General features: G+C 33.0%; 2 protein-coding genes across 4 annotated transcripts; one reads left to right on the top strand and one right to left on the bottom strand.

Annotated features, from left to right (window-relative positions):
• Positions 1 to 3,820: 3,820 nt before the first annotated feature.
• LOC124936185 (4-alpha-glucanotransferase DPE2) lies at positions 3,821 to 15,167 on the bottom strand. Of its 3 annotated transcripts, none has more exons than XM_047476658.1 (23): positions 14,985 to 15,167; positions 14,376 to 14,740; positions 13,203 to 13,317; positions 13,044 to 13,099; positions 12,796 to 12,923; positions 12,576 to 12,702; positions 12,280 to 12,476; positions 11,499 to 11,577; positions 11,318 to 11,356; positions 9,872 to 9,991; positions 9,595 to 9,696; positions 9,362 to 9,445; positions 9,038 to 9,280; positions 8,794 to 8,919; positions 8,607 to 8,681; positions 8,444 to 8,515; positions 7,279 to 7,392; positions 7,103 to 7,200; positions 6,562 to 6,721; positions 6,353 to 6,451; positions 5,263 to 5,460; positions 4,958 to 5,051; positions 3,821 to 4,260 (listed from the first exon to the last, which is right to left on the bottom strand). In XM_047476658.1, the coding sequence occupies exons 2-23, from the start codon at positions 14,727 to 14,729 to the stop codon at positions 4,061 to 4,063; spliced, it is 2,880 nt and encodes a 959-aa protein (XP_047332614.1). In that variant the 5' UTR covers positions 14,730 to 14,740; positions 14,985 to 15,167; the 3' UTR covers positions 3,821 to 4,060. The 3 variants fall into 3 exon arrangements, with proteins under 3 accessions (XP_047332614.1, XP_047332616.1, XP_047332617.1); XM_047476660.1 differs by having other exon boundaries at positions 14,892 to 15,028; XM_047476661.1 differs by lacking the exon at positions 14,985 to 15,167 and adding an exon at positions 14,902 to 14,923.
• Positions 15,168 to 18,566: 3,399 nt separating this feature from the next.
• On the top strand, positions 18,567 to 19,135 carry LOC124936731 (lachrymatory-factor synthase-like). Its single transcript, XM_047477249.1, has one exon. The coding sequence runs from the start codon at positions 18,574 to 18,576 to the stop codon at positions 19,060 to 19,062; it is 489 nt and encodes a 162-aa protein (XP_047333205.1). The 5' UTR covers positions 18,567 to 18,573; the 3' UTR covers positions 19,063 to 19,135.
• Positions 19,136 to 22,582: the final 3,447 nt, after the last annotated feature.

The following is a 22,582-nucleotide window of genomic DNA, read 5'->3' as shown; positions in this document are numbered from 1 at the left end:
ACTTCAAATACTCTACAAGTGCAGTTCATGTCTTTCAAATTGACTTTGAAATGGGACTGATTGTCATGCACATAAAACTCGAATCGGTTAAGCGATTGGACTGTATAGAATCTGGCCTTCTCGAATCCCTCACGTAACACCTTCTCATAATTTGGAGATAAAACTTCTTCGTGATTAGACGCTCTTTCTCTTCTATCGTTAAACCAATGTTGTATTGTGAATCTTAAATACTCAGCCATTTCTGAAATGAGATACTTTCTGGCTTCCCTGCTCTGACTATTGAAACTCTCAGCATAATTGCTTGTGAGTTGATTGTATCGCTTACCGGGAAAAAATGCTATACTCCATCTTTGGAACCCAATTTCTTCCAAATATGCAGCAATCCTGTGATCTTTAACCTTGATCTTGTCAAACCACCAATTAAATTCGTGGATAGTGTACGCCCTTGAAGCCGAATCAAACTCCGCATGACACTTATCACTTTTGACTTTGGCCACAATATTTATTTTTATGTGATATGTGCACGCACCGTGGTCTGCTTCTGGGAAAACAGCACACAAGGCATTAGCGATGCTTGGGTGTCTGTCGGATACGAAGACGAGATCATCAACTAATCTAATTGCGTCTCTCAGTTTTTGCATGAAATAAGTCCAGGAGTTATTATTCTCTAAATCAACAACGCCGAATGCGACAGGATATAGTTGCTCATTCGCATCCAATGCAATAGCCACCAATAATTGACCACTCACCTTGTGCTTAAGAAAACTAGCATCAACACATAATACAGGACGGCAAAAGGATTTGAAACCCCTAATTGAGAGGCCTAGGGACATGAACATATACTTGAAGTGGTCGAGCTCGTCTGTCTGTATGTCGGTTATGGTACCAGGATTACACTTCTCCAACATGTAAAGGTATGATGGCAGTATTCCATAGGAATCCTCTACCGTTCCTCGCACAGCTATTAAAGCATTTTCCCTTGCCCTCCATGCCTTATTATAAGTCAAAAATATCTCATAAGTTGTCGGCATGTCTTCAATTATTTTCTTAGGCAAGTGGTTATGATGATGGTCCATGTACTTGCTCTTCACGCACTGCCCAATAACCCATGCTGGTGTTTGCATTTTTTTTCTTGGGCCTCGACAAAACTGAGCATGAGTGTTGTTGCTCAAATTTCTGGATCTCAAACACCTCAGAAAACTTACCTTTCACAGCCCGCAAGCTCCACTTGCATGTCTCATCCAAACATTTGAGTTCCCAAAGATTTTTTCTTGACTTCTCCACTTTGAATTCAAAATGATTGGTCATCGCATATTTATATAGAGCAAGTTGAAGTTCTTTTTTATTTTCAAACAACGAACCGACTTCTAATACGGTTTCACTAGTTAATGCCATCGCAAATGTGGGGTCTGGCGGTGATGTGTCTGTCGGGTCTGTCGATGGTGTACCCATTGAAGATCGTCTTGCACTAGATGGTTTACCCATTGATGATCTTCTTGCACTAGTTGGTGTACCCATTGATGCCTTTCTTGCACTAGTTGGTGTACCCAATGATGATCTTCTTGCACTTGGTTATATAGGTATTGATGCTTTTTCACCACTATTAACATGCAAGTCCTGAGTAAGTGGGATGTGAGGCAAAGAGGTTTCTCCGGCTTCATTTTGACTTTCAACAAAGAATTCCGAGGGTACAACAGGTGGAACAAATTTTTGAGTAAGTTGTGGTGGTAGTATACTTTCTTGAGTTGGGTATGTAAGTAGTGGTATCTTTTCTTTAGTAAATTCTGACTTCTCCACTACAGATACACACAATGGTGACACTGTTCGACCCAAAATCAAGCGTGATAAATATGTGTTCAAATCCCCATCATTATCAATAAAAACAGGTTTTGGATTTCTGATATTCGGAATATCATACTTCACTTGGAGCACTAAATCGTATGTTGATATCTGCACATTAAGTCTATCGTAGAGTATATCAAGTAATTCAGCATAACGAGTACTTTGGGGTAGATCAAATGTTTTGATTGAAGATGCATCAAAATACAGTATTCCATCAGCATCAAGTTTCCACTCTCCATTATAAAAAACGAAAACTTCAGCTGCAATAAAAAAAATATGATTTGATTTAGAGACGGATAATTAATACTTCGCGAATCGCTAGGCACTTAGCGAAACGGAAAGGTATTCGCGAAACGGGAAGGCCTTCGCGAATCGTTAGGCATTTAGCGAAACGGGAAGGCCTTCGCGAATCGCTAGGCACTTAGCGAAACGGGAAGTAAACTCTAATCAATCTCAGAAACCGGACATCAATAAAACATGCTTATAGACGTACCTATTGGAACAGTGCTCGTGCTCGTCGTGGAGCTCATAGTGGATTTCGAACGACGCCGCCGAGATCTCCGACGAGTTCGCCGCCGCCGCCGCCGGAGTTTAGAGAGAAGGAGGAGAAGAGCGGGAAGAGAGAGAAGGAGAAGAAAAGAAATGAAAAAAAAAGTACGGAGGTTATATTAAATAGTAAGGGTAATCTGGACATTTCACATACCGTCAGTTCGCGAAACGCTAAGTGACTTAGCGTTTCGCGACAAGGGCAAAATCGTCCAAAAAAATAAAATCACCACGAGCGCAATAAAACTAACAAATTACCATCAGATCAAATAACCTCATCTTTGAGGTTATTTGATCAAATTTCCCAGTCAACCCCTATCATTATTCTTGTTTTAAAAATTATTTATTAATATTTTTTTTATCAATGCTGCGAACAAATTTTCAGCTTCGGAAATAATTGTTCAGTTTTTTCCTTGCAAAAAATAGGTACGTATGTTGTCCTTTTTTATTTTAAATATTGTCTTTTCTTGAATTTCCCCTTAACAAATGTGTCAAAATTACTTAAAATAAATGAGATTATTACTTTGAAATTATTATTTTTTATGTCAATATAAATTACTAATTTGGTTCATTTTAGACAAGTTAATTTCGACAACGACGAATAAGAGAATTCACAAAAAGACGAAGATAAATCTAATGAGGAAGACGAAAAAAATTAAACATATATTTTTAAAACTCTTTGTCTTTGATCATTTGATACATTTTAGTATAGTATAATAGATTTAAAATAATTTTGTTTTAGTTGTATTTAACTCATAGATCATAATTGAATTTTTTTATAAGAAGTTTTATGCGGTTGTTTAATGAATTGTTATAGATTCAGGTTTAGAAATTATTTTCTAAATGTAATTGAATGTAATGTGAATGTGGAAATTGACAAAGTTGATATATGTTATATTTTGGTTAGAATATGTTAAAATTGATAAATTTAGTTTTGATTAATTGATAGGACATGTCTAAATTGAAATTAGGAACTGGGCTCCATTTTTAATTTGAGAGTTGATGAATAATATGTTTTTTCATTATGGTTCATATTTGCTGGTAGATATGTTGGAAGCATTCTTGAGTTTATTGTTTCAGTGTTAATTGAAATGAAAATAAATCAATAGGTTAAAATTTAAATAAAATATACTAAAAATAATATGCTTATTGAAATTTGTAAAAAAAAGTTGAGTTGTATTTTTAGATTGCATCACAACTTTTGTGATGTGTAACTGTAAACCTGAATAATGGGGTGTGATTTAAACTCTTTAGGATTGGCTGTAAAACAATCCAAATAAAAAAATTGTAATCAGCATCCAACTAAAATAACCCTCCTTTACTATTCCTTTCCAGAATAAAGGGTTTATATGAGAAAGAGATGATATAACTGAAATTTGGGTTTATAAAACAAAGATGAGATGAAAACCTAGATAGAATAAAGAGTCAAATATTATCCAAATGAATATGCAGATATATTTATTCAGTCATGCTGGTTCAAATGTTCAGCTAAAATGTTATACATTTTCCTTGAGAGAAAGGAGAGTTTTATTGAATGTCTTTGGCTTTAGAAATATTAAACCTGCCAGGTAAATGCTTTGTTTTCACCCACTTCATCAAGTGAAAGTAATTCTTAAGCCACCATCATCAAGCAGCAATTACCCTCAACAAAGATTTTTTTCTTATAATTTCTTTAAACGACTTCCAGAATCTTCTTAGTTGCAGCATTTTGCTCATGTCCATGTACCTGCTTTAATGGAGTTGAAGTTACAGTCGCATTGCTAGTTACTTCTTCAGAGGGAGGATAAGATCTTCCGCTTCCACTAACAAGGTCTTTGATGATTGATATATGTTCTTTATCCTCTATTAACGTTTCTATAGTCACATGAACACCTGGTCGCAAAAATCCATACACAAAGTCAGCAAAATGTAGAAGAAAAATTCAAATTTTCTAAGTGTGCAACCGCAGGGTTATTCATAACTGCAATAAAACTTGGGATAGTATTAACTAACATAATAAATTCTCAGGGTCTTTTTATTACTTGGTACCCTAACCCTACTCATTCGTAACACTTGCCAATTTAAGGTGGCGAGGGGGTGGTTAAGGTAGAGAGGGGTGAATGGGTTGTAACTTATATAGGGTTCTTGGAATTCATATAATTGTCAACTACCAGAAAGGTTAGATGGCTACTTCTAATAATACATACAATGAACTAACATTAGTGTGATTCATTGAATAACTCAATCATCAAGTCACTTCAGGGAGAGAGGTTCGAGCCCACGACTCGAAAAACTTGCCACAGATAACAAATCCTTTCAAGCCATGTTGAAAGGTCAATTATTCTCATTGTTACATGGAAAATATATTTTTTTTTCTTTTCCCTTTGAAATGTTAAAACTTGTATTACTAATATTGTTGCTATGGCAACTTCTAATAATATAAACAATTTTCATACAAGTCTTGGACACTTGACCTGAATGTTGTTCAAGCCAAGTTAAATTGGTATTTTACATGGAATATTAGTAAATACATAATGCATGATAATTATGGAGTAAACATTAACATGATGATCAATTAAATTATACTTACGGTATCTCCAGTAGTGCTTTGGATTTGTAGGGTCATTGATTGTTTCCTCAGGAGCGGGCCGGGTAGTATATTTCTTTTTGAGAGCTAACAAATCCTGATATGCAGTTGAAGATCATAAGAAAGATTTTTAACCACTAGACAGAAACATATCTGAACTTCAAATTCCTAGAAATCTGACAATAAATGCAGCAGAACCCTCTTACATATATCTTCCTCTTCGACTTTCATCTTATTTACATGAGTAAAAGAATTAATGAAACCAATCATTTATGATAAACTTTAAATTATAGTTATCTTTATGGTACCTGTAGAGGGAAAATTGCCCACATGGAAGGCGACTCAACATGCTGCCTTAGGATGAAATGTGCGATCTCAGGAACACACTCTTTTGGTGGCACCTTATCCGATCCAACTGCAGTTTTGAAAAATTTGAATCTTCTTTCTTCATCTTCTTCCCACCATGCACGCAAAGTGGAGCAATCATGGCAAGATGGAGCACATACCTGAGAAGATTTGTACGATTAAGCTAGTACATAGTTTCGAATAAAGACAAGTTAGGCCAAGGAAAACGGACTTTAGGCACAGCGTGAATGTCCAAGAAAGGTACAATGATGAAAATAGTATGACAAAAGTCACTTCATAGAAATAATTAAACAGCTTATGATTGAATTTCATAATGCTTATTCTCAACCCTCGCCGTGTTTGCAGAAAACATGCAGTCCTTTTTAGGCTATTCCCCTCTCTGAGTATGGGTATCTATATTGCACTAGGTGGAGTAAAGCTAGTTACCATTACTTCTTCTCCACCCAAGTTCAAGTAAAAGGGATTCCATTTTTTTTATGAATGACGTGGCTTTCAAGCTTTGTATGCATACACTAAAGAGAGTACTCTATCAGAACTCCCTGTTCCCTAACACTTAACTCAGTTGATGCTTTCTCAGACTTTTCTCCTAAACGAAAAAGAAAAATTATAAATTATGGAGTTAATAACAAACAGCCAGGAAAGCCAATATTTGAGGAGGTCTCCAATATGCTCTTCCCATTTCCCAAAGAATGAGGCTTTTTAGTGGAAGAGCATATTCAATCACATAATAATAATAATGAAACATTACACTACCCTTGCAATTATAACAATCAAAGATAATGTAAAGAACAACATTTTCTAACCATCTTTGTCCGAATATTAGACAATGTTCATAGAGAAGGCAATGGTACTGAGGCAAAACGATTTTGCATCATATGAAAATGCCTATTTTACTACAACATTTCATAATTTCCCACCATAATAATTGGCTATGAACAATGGGTTCATTTAAAACCATCAATTAGTCACATATTTATGTGTAGAAGCAGTAAATTGGAACATGCGAGAAATTGGTGTCAAACTAGAACCTACCGTCATATAGGGATACTGAGAAGGAATACCAAACTCCAAATCAGGTTCACTTGGCATACGTTGAATACGCAATCCTATTAATCCCAGTTCTTGCATGACCTAAAAATGATCATCAAAATTATAAAACCGTTAATTAGAGAATGAACAGAAGGAGTATCCAATTAATAGACACAGCGATAAATGAAAAACTAAAAAGTTTATTAACATACAGGATGAACACAAGAAGGAATGAGGCCTAGATCTTCTCCACAAGCCAACATGTTTGATGAATTCAAAATCGCGGGCAAAGTCTTGAGAGCATTTTGACGCCATAAGCTTTCTTGTCGATGGAAATAGTAGTCATAGTACAATCTTTTCAAAATATTTTTGCTGTAACATTAGCATTAAAGAATTAAGCATCTGAATATGGAAAACATTTTAGAAAAGATATAGCAAGTAGACAGCAGACATAATAACAACTTAAGATGATGTCTTGTACATGTGGATTCGTTCATCTAAATAACCGGGGGTGCGTGAGGGATGCAAAATCTGAAAACCGTTTTGTTTCCTTTCACACTATGCTCGAGAAATTATATTGTATTTAATAATCCTCTAGTTTTATTATCATTTAATTCCTGCATATGTTGTAGTACCATTTGATTTCTGGTGGCTTTCTTGAGAACTCCACAAATATAGAGCTCCCAAGGAAAGATAAAAAGAAACAGGAATTTCAAAAAGAAATTGGGTACAATAAAAAAAACATTAAGATACCTATGCTCGTCTAAATCCTTAAAGCTTGATGTATCTTCCAGATTGAAACGGGGATAGAAATTTTTGGCATCCTCTGGATCTTTGATGAGCACTATATTCTGCAAGAACAACATAAGGAAAGATTCTCAAAGTGAGTGTTGGTACTAATGAACATATATCACTCATTTTATACTTGCCTGCAGTAGATCAAAAAGTCCAGACTTTATTATGTCTTCACTTTCCATAAACAGATTTTGACATGACTTCAGCTTTAAAGCAATCTTTTTCTCTGTATTGTACTCTTCCTTGAACTATAACAATCGAAACAACATGGTTACAGTAAATTTACATAACACTAAATAACTTATTACAGAACTCATATGTTTCAGCACGAAAGTGTAAGCAGATTTTATTGATGATTAAGTGACAGCTAATGTAGCCAGTACCAAATGAAGATAATAAATTGTCTGGACAGAGACAAAGACAATATTATGAAAAAAAAAAACTTAGCATGGTTAACCAAAAGTTTTTTTTATGTTAAGATTGTATTATATGTGACGGCTAATAACACAAACAATGTATATACCAAGTTTTGAACAAGTGACAAGATTGTTGTTCATTCAACAACTTAACCATCAGGCCACGTTGAATTGGTAACATTATATATAATATATATGTTCTTGAGTTTCATATCACATGAACTGCAGACACAGGAATATTGAGCCTATCTGGAATGTGCAACTATAGTTGCAATTTCATTGGGTTCCAACACACATAGTACCAGCTATAGACGGGGTTTCCGATTAGGTTGTTGTCTCCAAATACATGTGATGGTCTCAAAGCTACATATTGACAATCTTTTAATAATGAAAGCTGAAAAGGAATTAAGAAATCAGTCTGTGTTCAAAGTTCCATGGCACAACGTTTTCCTCTTCAGATATTAATTGATTAACCATCAGAAGATATGTATTAGACAAAGCCACACTCGCATACTTACCTCCGTATATAAACCACAAGAAAATCCTAAAGCACATCATGTTTTGGGCCTCCAATATTATTGAAGGAGCAATATTTATTAATTATCCATATGCCATAACAGTAAAAACAAACACACACACACATATTTTCAATGATAAAGGTATCGCAGATTGCCACTTGTAACGAAAACAACTTCTTTCAATACAGAGAGCGACATAAGGAAAAAAATGGGGGAAAATGAGAAAATAGGCCTCGGCAACATGCCTTGTAGCCTCTTAGGATGGAGATTATATACTATAAAATCATCAGATCCTAAAAAAACCACCAAGACAATGCTTGACTAAACACAAATCAGAAAATCTTATTCACAGAAAACTTACTAACCTCAAAATGGTTCTTCTGATATTCATTCATGAATGTGGAGGCTATCACCACCCAAGAGGGGCCAAATTTATCCTATGAAATCGAAAGAAATTGATAATCTATCAACTGGATGATTACTCAAAAGGAAGTGAAGTGAAATTTTTGAGAAGGCATAAAATATAACCTGTAAAATCTCTAGTCGTATGTATGGATGAGACAAACGATCGAAGTCCCATATGCCCTCCCTTTCAAGCTCATCCTGTGTGGAGGTTACCATAAATTCAAGTCAATAAAAATCCTATATTTCTGTCTTAAAAAACAGAAAATTGCAAGACTTAACTGTTACACAGATAAAGATTGTATTTCAATACCTGACTTAAGGGTATAGATGGCCTGAATTTGCCAACTAATCCTGTTATGGCATGATCTGGCATTTCCCAGATCCTAAAGAAACCTAATATGTGGTCAATCCTATAAGCAGTGAAGTATTTGCTCATCTGCACAATAGAAACATGAGTTTAATCCTATTTCACTTTTAAATCCATGCAATTTCAGTTGTTTGTAAATAAAAATAATAAGTAACAGGCTATCCATGCCATTTTCATAGCAATTCACCTGTGTCAACCGACCTCTCCACCAACCATAATTATCTTTGGACATCTCCTCCCAATTGTAAGTGGGGAATCCCCAATTTTGCCCATTTTTAGCAAAATAATCGGGCGGTGCACCAGTAGCCGTATTCATCCTGAACAAATTTGGATAAACCCAGGTATCTACACTATTTCTATCAACGCCAATGGGGAGATCCCCTTTCAGAACCACTTGCTTTTTTCTTGCATATGCGGCAGCTTCAGACAGCTGCAATTTTAGCGAAATTAGGCAATCAAGCTTTTGCACTTGATGCCAACCATATGAGCAAATACAGAACAGTCTACTTACTTGTAAATGCAGATGGAACTGGATATAGTAGTAAAAACGTATTATATCATAGTGGACACTAGATTCTGAAACAAGTTTCTCAAGCTGAACAGAAAAACAGTAAATAACTTTTCAGTTGCTTGGCCAAAACCATCCGTAACATGAAGTCAACGAAAAAAAGAGAACAGTATTTGCACACAATAGAAGAGAAAAAACGATTAACTTTTCTTAAACTCAATAACAAAATTTATGACCTTGTCTCTTGAATAACAAGAATAACGGCCCCATTCACTATGATCAGATGTTTCAAAGAAATCCCGCAGAAAACAGAAAGCAGCATAAGGTTTAAGCCATTCCTGTACAACACCAGAATCATAGTCAACAAGAATTAAAAACAATGCTAAAGCATTGACTAGTAGTTGGAAAATTTAACAGTCTAATGAAGTATAAGATAGAAGAAAATGGCACCAATAAGAATATTTTTCAAAGTCACTTAATTCCAGTGCAAAAAAAAGGAAAATAAAAATTGACCTCATTTTCAGAAAAGAATTTGCAGAAAGAACTTGACTTGAATATAGAACTTTTCTCCAAGTTGAAGATTTTTTTTGCAATTGATAGTTTTGTTTCCATGGTAGCCTCATAATCCACAGCCTGAAGAGAACAACAAATATAGATAAGCAACCCAACATAGAAGTATTGAAAGTGTGGCAAGAAAAGAAACTATTCACCACCTTTTCTTAATAAATAAATACTATCTTGACAATGAGAAACAAAGAATAATTGAGAATGAATTTTCAAAAATAATGATCCCCCCCATAAACCATGAGGAGTTTTTGTTACTAGGAAAAATACTAAGAATTGAAATCTTGAAGACATTGGTTAAAAAATGACACATACTGTCTAAATCTAATGTATAAATGAAACTCGGTTTGAAGGACATACTCCTATTTATAGCACCCTAGACCACAAGAAATCTGAAATAAGAACTCAAGCATAACTTGCTATTCACTATGATCGTTTACTCCACAATGATATTATTATGACGATAGGGAAGATCTCTTCTGAAAAACTGGTGGAGGCGGTCGTTGAACTCATTAATCTTCTTAAGGATCTCCGAGTTAGTTAACGCTAGATTTTATGTTATGTTTGTTGGTGAGCATTTTTGGCTTATGTTCTCATTGTTGCTTCCCAAATGGTTAATCTCGTTGTGTGTTGGGTGTATTTGGTGATAAGGTAAACACTCATGTTTTTGTAATATTTTTGTCGTTATGCTTAAACAACTCTCGTGTATATAATATTACATTGACCTTTTTCAAAACAAAAAAAGGTGTTGTTCACTATAATAATGTATTTGGTAGTAGCAACTATTTATGTTGGTATTTATCCCCACGAACTTTCAATCGATTTTGACTTACCACCCCAATATGGATAATATTGTTTGATTTTACCCCGTCAACTACAAAAAGTACATAATCTTCTAACAATTAGAACTCTATGGACTACAAAAAGTCAACATAAATGTGAAAATATCAAACTAGGACTTATTCCAAACAATTCCCTTGCCTTTCCAAGAGACATTAACTCCAAGAGGATGGAGTTGTGTGATCCCAAGAAAATGCTCATTTATGCTTATCTTTATTCCTTAATTTATATACTTTCTTCTTATATTGCCTATAAATGGCCTCCCATTGTATTAATATAATTAATTCCAAATATATGAATTCTACTCTTGAAATTAAAGTCATCTGAAGGTACATCAAAGCAAAAAACAGAAGTCATTTGGAGGTTGGGACAAATAAGAAACCTTAAGACTGAAAAGGATTCCCTAATTAAGAAATCTCCTTGAGGACAGCATGTTAGTAGAGAAATTACAAATAAAGGACTAGCATACTAGTTCATAGAATCCCTCAAGATCTAAGCAATTGTAAATGTATACATGAAGAACTAACCCCAAGAAAACTGTCTTTGGGATCTTACCTCCCCATTTAACAGTTCCCTTGCCTTCTGAATTTCTATCTGCAAGAGGCATACAAATGAAATAAAACATGGAGGTCAGAAAACATTATTGTAAAGCAACCAAGAGATTGCGTTCTTTAAAAGATGACATAAACAACAAACACTTCAAGCAATAATTCTTTAATAAGGTCACATTAAAAACCTTAACATCCTCTGGGATATTTTCTGAAAGAGACTGCACTCTGAGGTATAATGGATGCAGCGCAAAAACCGAAAGTGAGCTGCATAAAACAAAAAATAGTTGATACATCTTTGTAAGGTGGCAACAAAAATAATGTGCAGGTGAAATAAATTAAACATGTCCTCAGTTTTGTGTTTGCATTTCAACTTTCACTTGGATACAAGTAGCTAGCTTAAAAATCAGTGTAATTATAATTGTCAAGGAAAAAAAAAATCATTGGCAAGTTTATGAGGATTAGGCAAGAACATATAATATATATAAGGGTGAAAAAAACTCATATTGTGAATTAATAAATTAGCTTAAATCTTTAAGCAACCATAACTACAACATGATTGTGCACCTACGGTTTCCTCCGGAAGAACATTCGAGCACTCATTTCATCTTTACCAAATTTCAATGTTAGCAGTGATGATATCTGATGTCATAAGGCATTCACTTGTAAGAACATCATTTGGACTAAGAAATTTATTTTGCTTGCCAGTATTTTCTTCTACAGGCTATGTTAAGATTGAGTTGAATTAATAGTCCAAATCTGTTTCCATATATAGATAATATTCTAGAAGTTTTGTGTTTGTCAGTAAAAAGAATCAAAACTTTCACACTTCGACCCTGTAAAAAAACATAATACAATGGGGTTATTATTCTCAAGTATCCGCTCAATAACTCAACAACTATGAATAACAGGAAGCAGGAAGCGTAATCAACTTTATCTACAGTAGCACATCATATAAGAACCCTATACCTGTATGGATATGAGTCCCACCACATCTGATTGACTGATGTATCATTAACTGGTAAAAGCTGAACTAAATGAAACCCGGAAGCAACAGCCCAGTCAACAAGCAACTTCAAATCCAGAAACTCTCCTACTCCTAGATCGGCTTCAGATCTAACAGAAAACATTGGAACTGAAACACCTGCACCACGCCATGGCATTTCCTACATAACAAAATCAAATAGATTACAGTTCATTATCATCATGCCTCAAATAAGTAACCAAAGATTCTTTTTGTTTTCACTTCTATATAAGTGGCTAACCCGCATCATTCCATCCGATAGGATGATATATCTTGCTTTATTTGTCGTAAGATCGACCGAAACTTCCCTATTTCCACCTATTTCAACAGAAACATTTCCTTGTTTGCTATATTTACAGTACCTGTACGTGAAATAGCTGTCAAGGAGGATGACAAGGAAATAGGACACTGTATAAAAACTTGATTGATATAGTAGTCAAATAGGGATCAATAAAGGATATCTTATGGGGAAATCATCCTTTTGCATAACACAATCTGCTTGCCAGATTGATTCACCAGCATAACTGAGTGTAACTCCATCTTGAACCTTCCATCTACCCAACTTGGGGGAGCTACCAATGACACAAATCTGACAGCATTTTTTTGCAAAGTTAAGAATCCATATACAAAAGACAACAATTGAAGCGTCAAACATGCACAAACTACATGTGTAAATGAATAAAGCACATCCAGAAGAACAATAACTTACTGATGTTTCTTTTTCTACACTTGGACAGCAAATCTTGAAACGAACTATCAAGGGATCTGGTTAACTATTCGGTGTCAATCGCCTTATTTCCAGATAATGTGGAAAAACATAGATTAATGCACAAGAAAATATTAGTTCATTCAGTTGAGAAAAAAGTACCTCCATCAGACTTGTTCTTAACAGACTCGGGGAGGCTCTCCACGTCGAAATCCCAACTCTTGTGGAAGATAACATCTTTGAAGGCACTTGTAAATGGCAAACCATCCAAACCAGTCTGACCATGATAATCATGTAAGCTTTAGGAGGACTAATGAGAACAATTTAACTGACGCTAAAACAGAAGTTAGTAGTTGGTCAGCATAATCTTAGAGTTTGTAAAGGAAAAAAGGAGAAGTTGGTAATCCAAAATCAAACCAAATGGATTTTTTCAGAAGCCACGAAGGGTCGACATTTGAATTTTTAACACCAGGTCAACCATACCAATGTTGAGGGTCAAGGACATAACAGGTGTACGCCCATGACTATTTATTCTATTGTATTTACTTCTTTTCCATATTAGCTTGACTTCTATACTTATTTGAACACTCTTTTAGGTCCCTTTCCTATTTTTCTTTCCCAGGAATTGGTTTTAAGGTAATTTATGCTTTGGGCATTTAAGGAATTGAAACACTTTGTTGTCTCCATTTTTGTTCACATTATAATAATATAACTTTAAGCTATGTTTGGAAGAGTAAAATTGGAATTAGAATTTCAATGCCAATTCCAATCTATAGGAATAGGCAATGAATTGCAATTCAATTCCTATGTATGGAGATATAATTGACTTCTATTTCTTAAGAGATTTATTTGATTTTCTTCTTCTATTTTCTTAATTTGTTTCATTTCTCTTTTAACTTCCTATAAGCATCTCACAAATAGTTGGAAGAATGACTTGGCATGAAATGTGCTAGAGTATACAGAAATTGGAATTTCAAGATTATTACAGTGATATTAAACCTAAACAAATTATACATAATTCAAATTCATTCTAATTTCAGATATAATTTTTAAGTCCTTAAACAAACAACAGAATTGGAATTGGATCCCCCAATTCCAAGGCAGCTTTAACCAAACACAGCCGAATAGAAGTAGAGATGTACCTTAAGCCATACAACACCAATATTGTGTCTATAATTGTTGCATTATTTTCTCATATTGTAGACAACTCAATCAACTTATTGCTTTTGCAGTGCAAGTGCAACAAAGAATTCAAAAGAGAACAAATACATTTTGAGAGCATTTAAACACTTATACTACTAAAATGTGAAAAAGAAAAAGAAAAAGCACACGCACCTGCCAAAGATCATGTAACTCTAGAATCTCACCACTTTGAACACCATCGGGCAGCAATAGTTTCCTTTTCTTCCCACCCTCCGATCTCACAACATTCTTATTGTCATCCACAACATAATAACTGTACTCACAGACAACACCAACAGGAATAGTGACAGTTCCATACCAAATGAGTTCCTCATGTTGATGAGATGGAACCATCAAAATGCCTTTCTTCACATTCCACGATCCAAGGAAGGGTTCTGAACCACATACAATAAGGCTTTGACCCCATTGAGTAAAGTAAGGAACTCTGTATCTCACAGTCACCGATTTCACAAGCTCATGAGAAGAGAATAGATCCAAATTAACCATTTTCCAATAAACTGAAGGAAGCGGAAAAGTAAAATGTCAGATTCATAATAATGAGACAATGTGAAGAAGTTCATAAAAGGACTGCATCCGCAGAGTAAAAATGAAGCACATTTATACCAAAAGAAAATCAACACATTCATGGTTACAGACTTACAGTCTTACAGTTACAGACCCCAAAAGTTAAAGTAAACCCAGAAATGAAGCAATCAATCAGAACCCACCAAAGGAATTGCAATTCATAGGCAACATAATTACCACTTAATGATGATCCAAGCCTCGGTTGATGGAGATTTTTTCTAGAAATTTTGTTGGGTTTTATATCAGTTGATGAAGAAAGGCAAATCTCGGATTGAGCAGATCGATTATACTTATGTGTTAGTTAAAGCATTGCAGCTGAGATATTTTGGGTCTAAGAAGGTGCCAGAGTGAGAAAGAAGCGTATGCATGAGATTCAACCGGCGTGGATAGACAAGAGAGAGAAGCTGATGAAAAAAAATCTGAGAATCAAACAGGAAACAAAATAAAATACATTTCACGAGGAAAAGAGGAAAACGATTGAATGTAACTCTCGCAGGATGGTGACACCTGTGGGAGGTAATCACACCTTACATCAAGATAAGTTAAATTATTATTTAAGTAGAAAAGCATGAACTTGTTTGATTATTTTATTACAAAATTAGTTATTAAATTTAACCATTTAAAATGTATATAAAAATAGATAATATATTTTAATAAAAATAATTGTGTAAATTTAAAAGAATTAAAATAGATTAAATATTTATTTATTAATTTTAATATTAAGTTGATAAATAATTTATTTTTTATTTTTAATAATATATATGAATTATTATAAAATTATTTTTTTAAATAAATAATAAAAATTTAATAAATATAAATATATTAATATTGTATAACCTATAATTGAGTTCAACTAATATATTTTAATAAGAGTATAAAAATAATTAAGTAAATATAATATGTGTTATTCTAATTAAGACATTTTGTCTATAATTAAATTTACAATTTTAAATCTTCACGGTCTGCACAACCAGAAAGAACAAAATGATCGGCACGGTATTAAGGTCGTGATTTCGCTTGTTGTGGTCACGGTTGATAGTCGCTCAGAGTCGCTTGTCAAATCAAGAACATGCGTACAATTAGCACAATCGGCACGATCGGCACAATCAACACAATTGACACGAACGGCACGAACGACATGGTATCGACTCTAATAACTAGGTCGTTCATTCATTTGCAAAGCTTGGTTGGAAGGTTAGAGTTTCTAGTTTACCATGTTATATAATAGTTAGGGTTTCTAGTGTATCATATTTTGTTATTGCTCCGTTTTGTTGTTATGTTCTACTATTCATTAAAATTGGAAGAAAGAAAAGCAATAAGAATAAAGAAGGAAGTCAGAGAATTGTGATGAAAGGTTAAGGGAGATAATATGGTAATACAAAACCCATAATATGTCTTGAATCGGTTAGCCAAATATACAACAAAAAAGCGACTATCCTTCTAATAAGAATGAATATGATTTGATTTGAAGATGATGTGAATTTGTTAGTTGAAATAAGCCCTAACCCAAATTTGAGAAACATAGGCAAAATTTCGATCCTAGAATAAGAGTTGTTTTTGGAGTTTTTGGTTCTTCATTTTGTACTGTTTAAAATAGTTAACTCTTTCAAACAAAATAAATGTATACATAACAATTTCAAACAAAAATAAATATACTAGAAACAATTTTAAATAAGATCATATATTATACCTATTATCCCATTTAAATATTTTAAAATTTAAATATATATAAAAAAATGATAAAAATGAAGAGAAATCAAATCATTTTAATATTGTAATTTGAAATATTATTTTCCTATTACTGTTAACTCTATTGAAAATGTTAAATGTAAGAATAAATAAAAATATCATCGTCTACTAATTGTAACCTAATTATTTACTCCAAGTTTTACTACAAATAATTTAATTAAACCAAACTAACCAACCAAACTAGCTTTCCCAACCTTCATAGTAAATCTCATGATAATAAATTTGGAAAAAAAAATCTTTTATATTATTGCTCCAACCAGAGTTTGCACATCTAGTAATCTCAAAAGAGATTAACATACTAATTCATCTTCTCAAAATAGATTAACATAATAATTCATTGTTATAACCTCACACAAAATACTCTTAATGAATATTAAACAAACACTAGGCTTGGTGATGATAAATTTTGTAATCCAAATCTTTTGTTATTTCATAAATTCAAACTAAATAAAGTTGGACAACATGTTATAAATCTTTGAAAGATTATCAAAATGTTATCTCATCTATCCAAATGAATAAATTTGGACAATATTATAAATCTTTGCAAGATTATCAAAATTAAAACTATATTTTTTAAGAGTTTGAGAGACAATCGACTTATTCATTCTTCGATGATTCGTCTATTACAAATCGAAGTTTTATCTTTAAATATTATCAATGATATCTTTCGTAAGTATTTTTTTTATTATCTATTTTGATTCAATATACTTATTGATATTGATTTCTAATATTTTTGTCATTACAAAGTGAAGATTAACTAGATTTGTATTAAGACGCATATAAACCGCCAATAATAATCAGTTAATTTTTAGTAAGGTATAATTTTCACTAAATATAATAATTGTTGTATAATGAAAAAAATAAGATAGAAGAATTCTCAATTGATAATTGACCAAGATTTCAGAAGAAAAAATCACTTACTTTTTGTAATTTAATGATAAAAAACAAATAAAAAACTAATAATAATACTCGATTAACTGTACTAATAAATATAATTGTCTTAGAAAGAAAATTAGAATGAGAAATGTTTTGACCCTCACTTTTATGACATCTTTGTTTATAAATTTAATTGGCTAATACATATATATTTTTATAATTTTGTAAGATAAAGATCCCTTAATATTAATTCAATAAGTTTTAATTTTTTATTCTTGATACAATAGCATCTAGTTGATTGGTTCTGAGTTTTAGTTATTGATAATTGGTTTGGGTGGTCAAGGAAAAAAATTGTTATTCAAGCCTTTGTTGAGAATATTAGTTTTTCATTTGAATATATTTGGTTTCATCTTTAATTTGATTGATTTGGCCTATCATCAATAAATAATGTAGAGTTAGCTTTGCATCTAAAAATATCTCATATTCCCATAACCATAACTTTCTTATTTTTAAAGATAATTTGGAGAATCCTTTTTATATGTTAAATAAAACGACAATAATTGTTAAGATTTAGCTTAGTTTGCTTACATTTTATTTGTTGGTTTCTCTTTTTTATTTGGTTTATTTTATAGGATAAGATTCTATACAAAAAAAAATCACATATATTAACATGATTTTTTAAGTAAAAATAAACTTAAATTTATTATTAAATAATTAAAATGCACTTTGAGTTAGTCTATTTAGTTTTATTTATGTGTTATCTTCATTCTCTTGATGTCCTGGGTTTGAGCTCGACAGACAGTAAGTTCTGCACCTAGTTAAATAATTAAATATGTTTGTGGACTATATACATAACTCGCAGAAATTAATCACAGTCTAAAAGAGAAGCGGAATCAGCGTCTTAAAAAAAATTGTGATATTATTCTAAAGATTTATTTTAAAAAATTCGAAAAAAATAATATGCTAGATATGTTCTGCTTGAAATCTAAAAAGATGAAGAACTAGAATTACTTCTTTATGCCCACTAAAATATTCTCCTTTCTCTCTTTAATTCCAATCCTTTAAATCTAGCTAGCTATATATATATATTTGATATGAAGAAATCATAGATATACCTCTCCACTTTATTTCTGTTTTTTTCATGGAAGAACCCAAATGGGAAGGGAAAGCCACTGCAAAAGTTCAAGCTGCAAAGGCAGATCAAGTTTGGCTATTGTTACATGATTTCTGCAGCATAGACAAATACCTTGGGGCAATAGACACATGCTACGATATTGAGGGTTCATATGGTTTGCCGGGTCTGATCCGCTACTGCAGCACCACCGTGCCATCATATGGGGGAAGTGAGGACCATGAAATCAAGTGGTGCCATGAGAAATTGTTAGAAGTTGACTCGATCAATCGATGCTTGATCTACGAGGTTATGGAAAATAACATGGGGATTAATTCATATGTAGCCACCCTTAAAGTGATTCCTTTGGATGATGATAATTCAGGATGTATAATTGAGTGGTCGTATATTACCCTTCCCATAGATGGTTTCACGGACGGTAATTTTCTTTCTTATATTGATTATTCGGTTCATTCCATCGCGGAGAACATGAGTAAAGCTCTTGAGGTTAAAGATTGATTTTCTTTTGAGTAGTAAAAAATAAGTGGCATTTCTTTGTAATGTTTAAAATGAAATTTATTTATTATTAGTACTATTTTGATATTGGATGAACAACTTATGTATAAATTAAGTTTATTTGAATCATGATTTATTGAATATAGACTACACCTATATGACAAAGATTTGGAAAATCTTTGTTCACGTTGCATTTCATAGATAATTATAAATTTTGCGGTTGTAATTTACTTTGTTGAGAGATGATGTTCTAACAAGTTAATATATATATATATATATATATATATAATATATATATATATATATAAATATAAATTAAATTTCGTTCATTCATGATTAAATTCATATTCAATTGTACGCGTTTTTTTCGTTTCGTTATTTCCTATGAAAAATACCCCGTCTTTAAGGGCGATTTGTGTGATCCAAAAATTATCGACCACATGTCTTACTATCCTCACGTGCTCCCGCGATAGAAGACGAGTGATTTTTATAGTTGGTTCGACCCATGCACTATTTTTTAAGAGAACACGTTTTTCATGTGTTAGGGCGATCACTTGACTTACATTCTTATGTATCCCGTAAAAAGGTGAAAAGGAATGAGAAACCAAAAATAGAGTTCTTTAACATAGGCCTTTCAAATTGGCCCGTACATGTTTTAAATCGATCCACTCGCGGATGTATCGATTTAATTGACTTTAGAGTCACCATTTTAGTTTTATTATCAAAGAAACTAAAGTAAAGAAAAAAAGAGATTCGTTTTAAGAGTCCGGTGTTTGGTTACGTATTAAGAAAGGACATACGACACTATGTCCTATACGTCTGTCTTTACAGAAAGTCTCTACTCTTAAGTATTGACCAATTGATGTTTGAAGGATCGTTATGTTCTCGTTCTGAGTTCAGAAATCTTTTGCTTGTGTGAGAAAATCTTAAACATTTTGCAAAGAGACTAATTCTATTCACATGGCATAAACAAAGTTAGTGCAAAACAGAGTGCGTGACACGATTCCCGAGAGAAAATGATCACGATTGGAGAAGATGAGGATCAAATTAGAAATAAAAAATTTATTCCTTTGAAAAGAAGAAAAGATAATAAATTAATTCAAAGTCCGGAGTGTTTACCTTTTAAAATTTGTAGAGTTGAGAAATAACTCCGAATACAACACATTAAAACGAGTTATTTTTTATCCCCTCTTCTAGCCTAGCGGTAAAAAGAGGTGGATACCAACCCTAAGTTCCTGGGTTCGAGCCCGTCGGGCGGCAAGTTCTGCGTCTGGTTAAATGATTAAGTGTGTTTGCGGGCTACATATTTAATCTGTTGTCCCATTTTTTTTTCCAAAAAAAAAAAACGAGTCATTTTATAAAACGATTACCGAAATTCTCAAACTTCACACAATAGTCAAAAAAATATTTTTAGAAGTTCATAAGAATCGAGTTTGAAAATTTTGAAGTTATTGAACTCTAGATATGACATGGTAAAAATAGACATTTTTCTAAACGGATCCCAAATATTCTGAAAATTTTTATGGACATTGAAAATATTTTTAAGAAGCTACATTTTTTATTTAACGAGGGCTCATGAAATTCGAGTTATAGCTTTACAAAGTTTAGAATTTTTCCAAACAGGCCCTAAAAGTTTCAGAAAAAAATATTTTTGAATTTTTGAAAAAATTTGAAAGTGGTTTGAATGTTTGAATCATTATTTTAAAATTATTTGTTAACTTGGGAAACATCCAGGACTTTAGAAATCATTTTATTTTTGTATTTTTAAAGTTTAAAATAAAAAATAGAAGAAAAGTTTAAGAGTTCAATTAAAACAGAAGAAAGAGGTCAGGGATTACTTTAATTTCGAATTAAATAATTAATTCGAAATTAAAATATATAGGCATATTTAAAAATGATAAAAGTCCAGGGGCTCTTTGAAACTTCAAAAGAAGTTGGAGGAATCAGATATTCCGCCTCCGATAATATCCTACGTCCGTCCTCCGGCCAGGACGATTTCCGGCATCGCGAGCGTCCGTGGTCGATCCTTGCTCGAAGACGAAGCCTCGCAGGTCGTCTCAGTTCGCCTCGCTTTCTCCTTCGTCCTATCGTCGTTCAGATGTTCCTTGACGCCAGTGACATAATACAGGGTACAGGACAGTACCTCTGATTCGATTACTCCAGTACACAGAAATAACTAAATCCTTCTAAGATCAATCAGATGACCAGTATGCAGTTCCTCAACATTGACGGCTAAAAACTTTCAGAGATTCAGCAGAATTCTAATTGTGTTTCAGAATCAGAAAGGAACACTCACTTTAGCCTAGACCTAGACTGACCTAAATCATATATCTATAAACTAACTATTATTCAGCCAACAACCAAACCAAATCACAGCAGCAATGAAAAAAAGTAAATCTAATAAAAGAATCTGCAAATAGCTTGCTAAAGAACGAATGGCATCGGTGTACAGAACCGATGCCTCAATCACAACATAATAATCTACATTGATCAGATAGTTACCTGAACAGAAAAGTAGGATGTAATGAAAGGAGTGCATGAGTTTAAGCCGGAATTCGCTTCTGTTGTTCCTCGTTCTGTGTCTTCGCCAATGTAATCTCCTCTTCTCTTCAACGCCTTCAAGTACTACCTTCTCAACCTCCCACGCGACAAGCAAGTCTTGATTTCTAGGACGCCCCGTGAGGAATCTCTCTACTGCCTTTCGTCGTCTAGCTGCAGGTCTCTTCTGTAGTCATCTGACTGTCCTCTCTTTCTCCTTCGATAGAACGGAATAGCTGGATTCGTCTTCCTTGCTTAAGAACGGAATCACTCCGGTGAAAAGAAACTGTTCTCCTACAATCAGTAACTGATTTATTTTTCAGTTCTCTCAATCTCTTTTCAACTGAAGCTCTCCCTCACCTGAACTCAACCAAAAGTCTTTTAAACCGTGTATCCTTGGTTGTTTAACTAATCAATACATAGGCAAATTTCCGGACCCGAACTGGACCGAAGTTGCCCCGAAACATCGGGTTCATGTTCGACCAGGACTTGTCCGGTTCGACCCAATGGGTATTTTTACTCCTTTTAAAATACGATAAACAAAAATTAATTTTAAACCATTCTATACACAAATTTAAAGAAAACTAATAAATATTATATTTATATCTATTTTTATATCTATATCTATTGGTTCTAGTCAAGTCAACTAGAATTCATAATTTCAATACATAATACATAAACTTGCTTAATCGCATATAGAATATATTTTTTTTTTAGAAAAATTCAACAATAACATAAAAGATATATATATTTCCACTATTTTGGCACAAAATTACATATCTATTTAATATAATAATAATATAGCCTACAATTTAAGTCCATGTTTTCACACAAGTAGATCCAAAATCAATTTTTGTAAACAAAATACTAGATTTAACCCAAACAAAATATAAATCTTCAGAATATATCAAATTTAAAATACTAGATCAAACTCAAACAAAATAATAGATCTCCAAAATATATCAAATTCAAAATACTAGATCTA

Source organism: Impatiens glandulifera, chromosome 4 (assembly GCF_907164915.1).
Source record: "Impatiens glandulifera chromosome 4, dImpGla2.1, whole genome shotgun sequence".
Taxonomy (NCBI): Eukaryota; Viridiplantae; Streptophyta; class Magnoliopsida; order Ericales; family Balsaminaceae; genus Impatiens; species Impatiens glandulifera.
The sequence above is the reverse complement of the archived record's forward strand: the minus strand, read 5'-3'. Positions and strand labels throughout refer to the sequence as shown.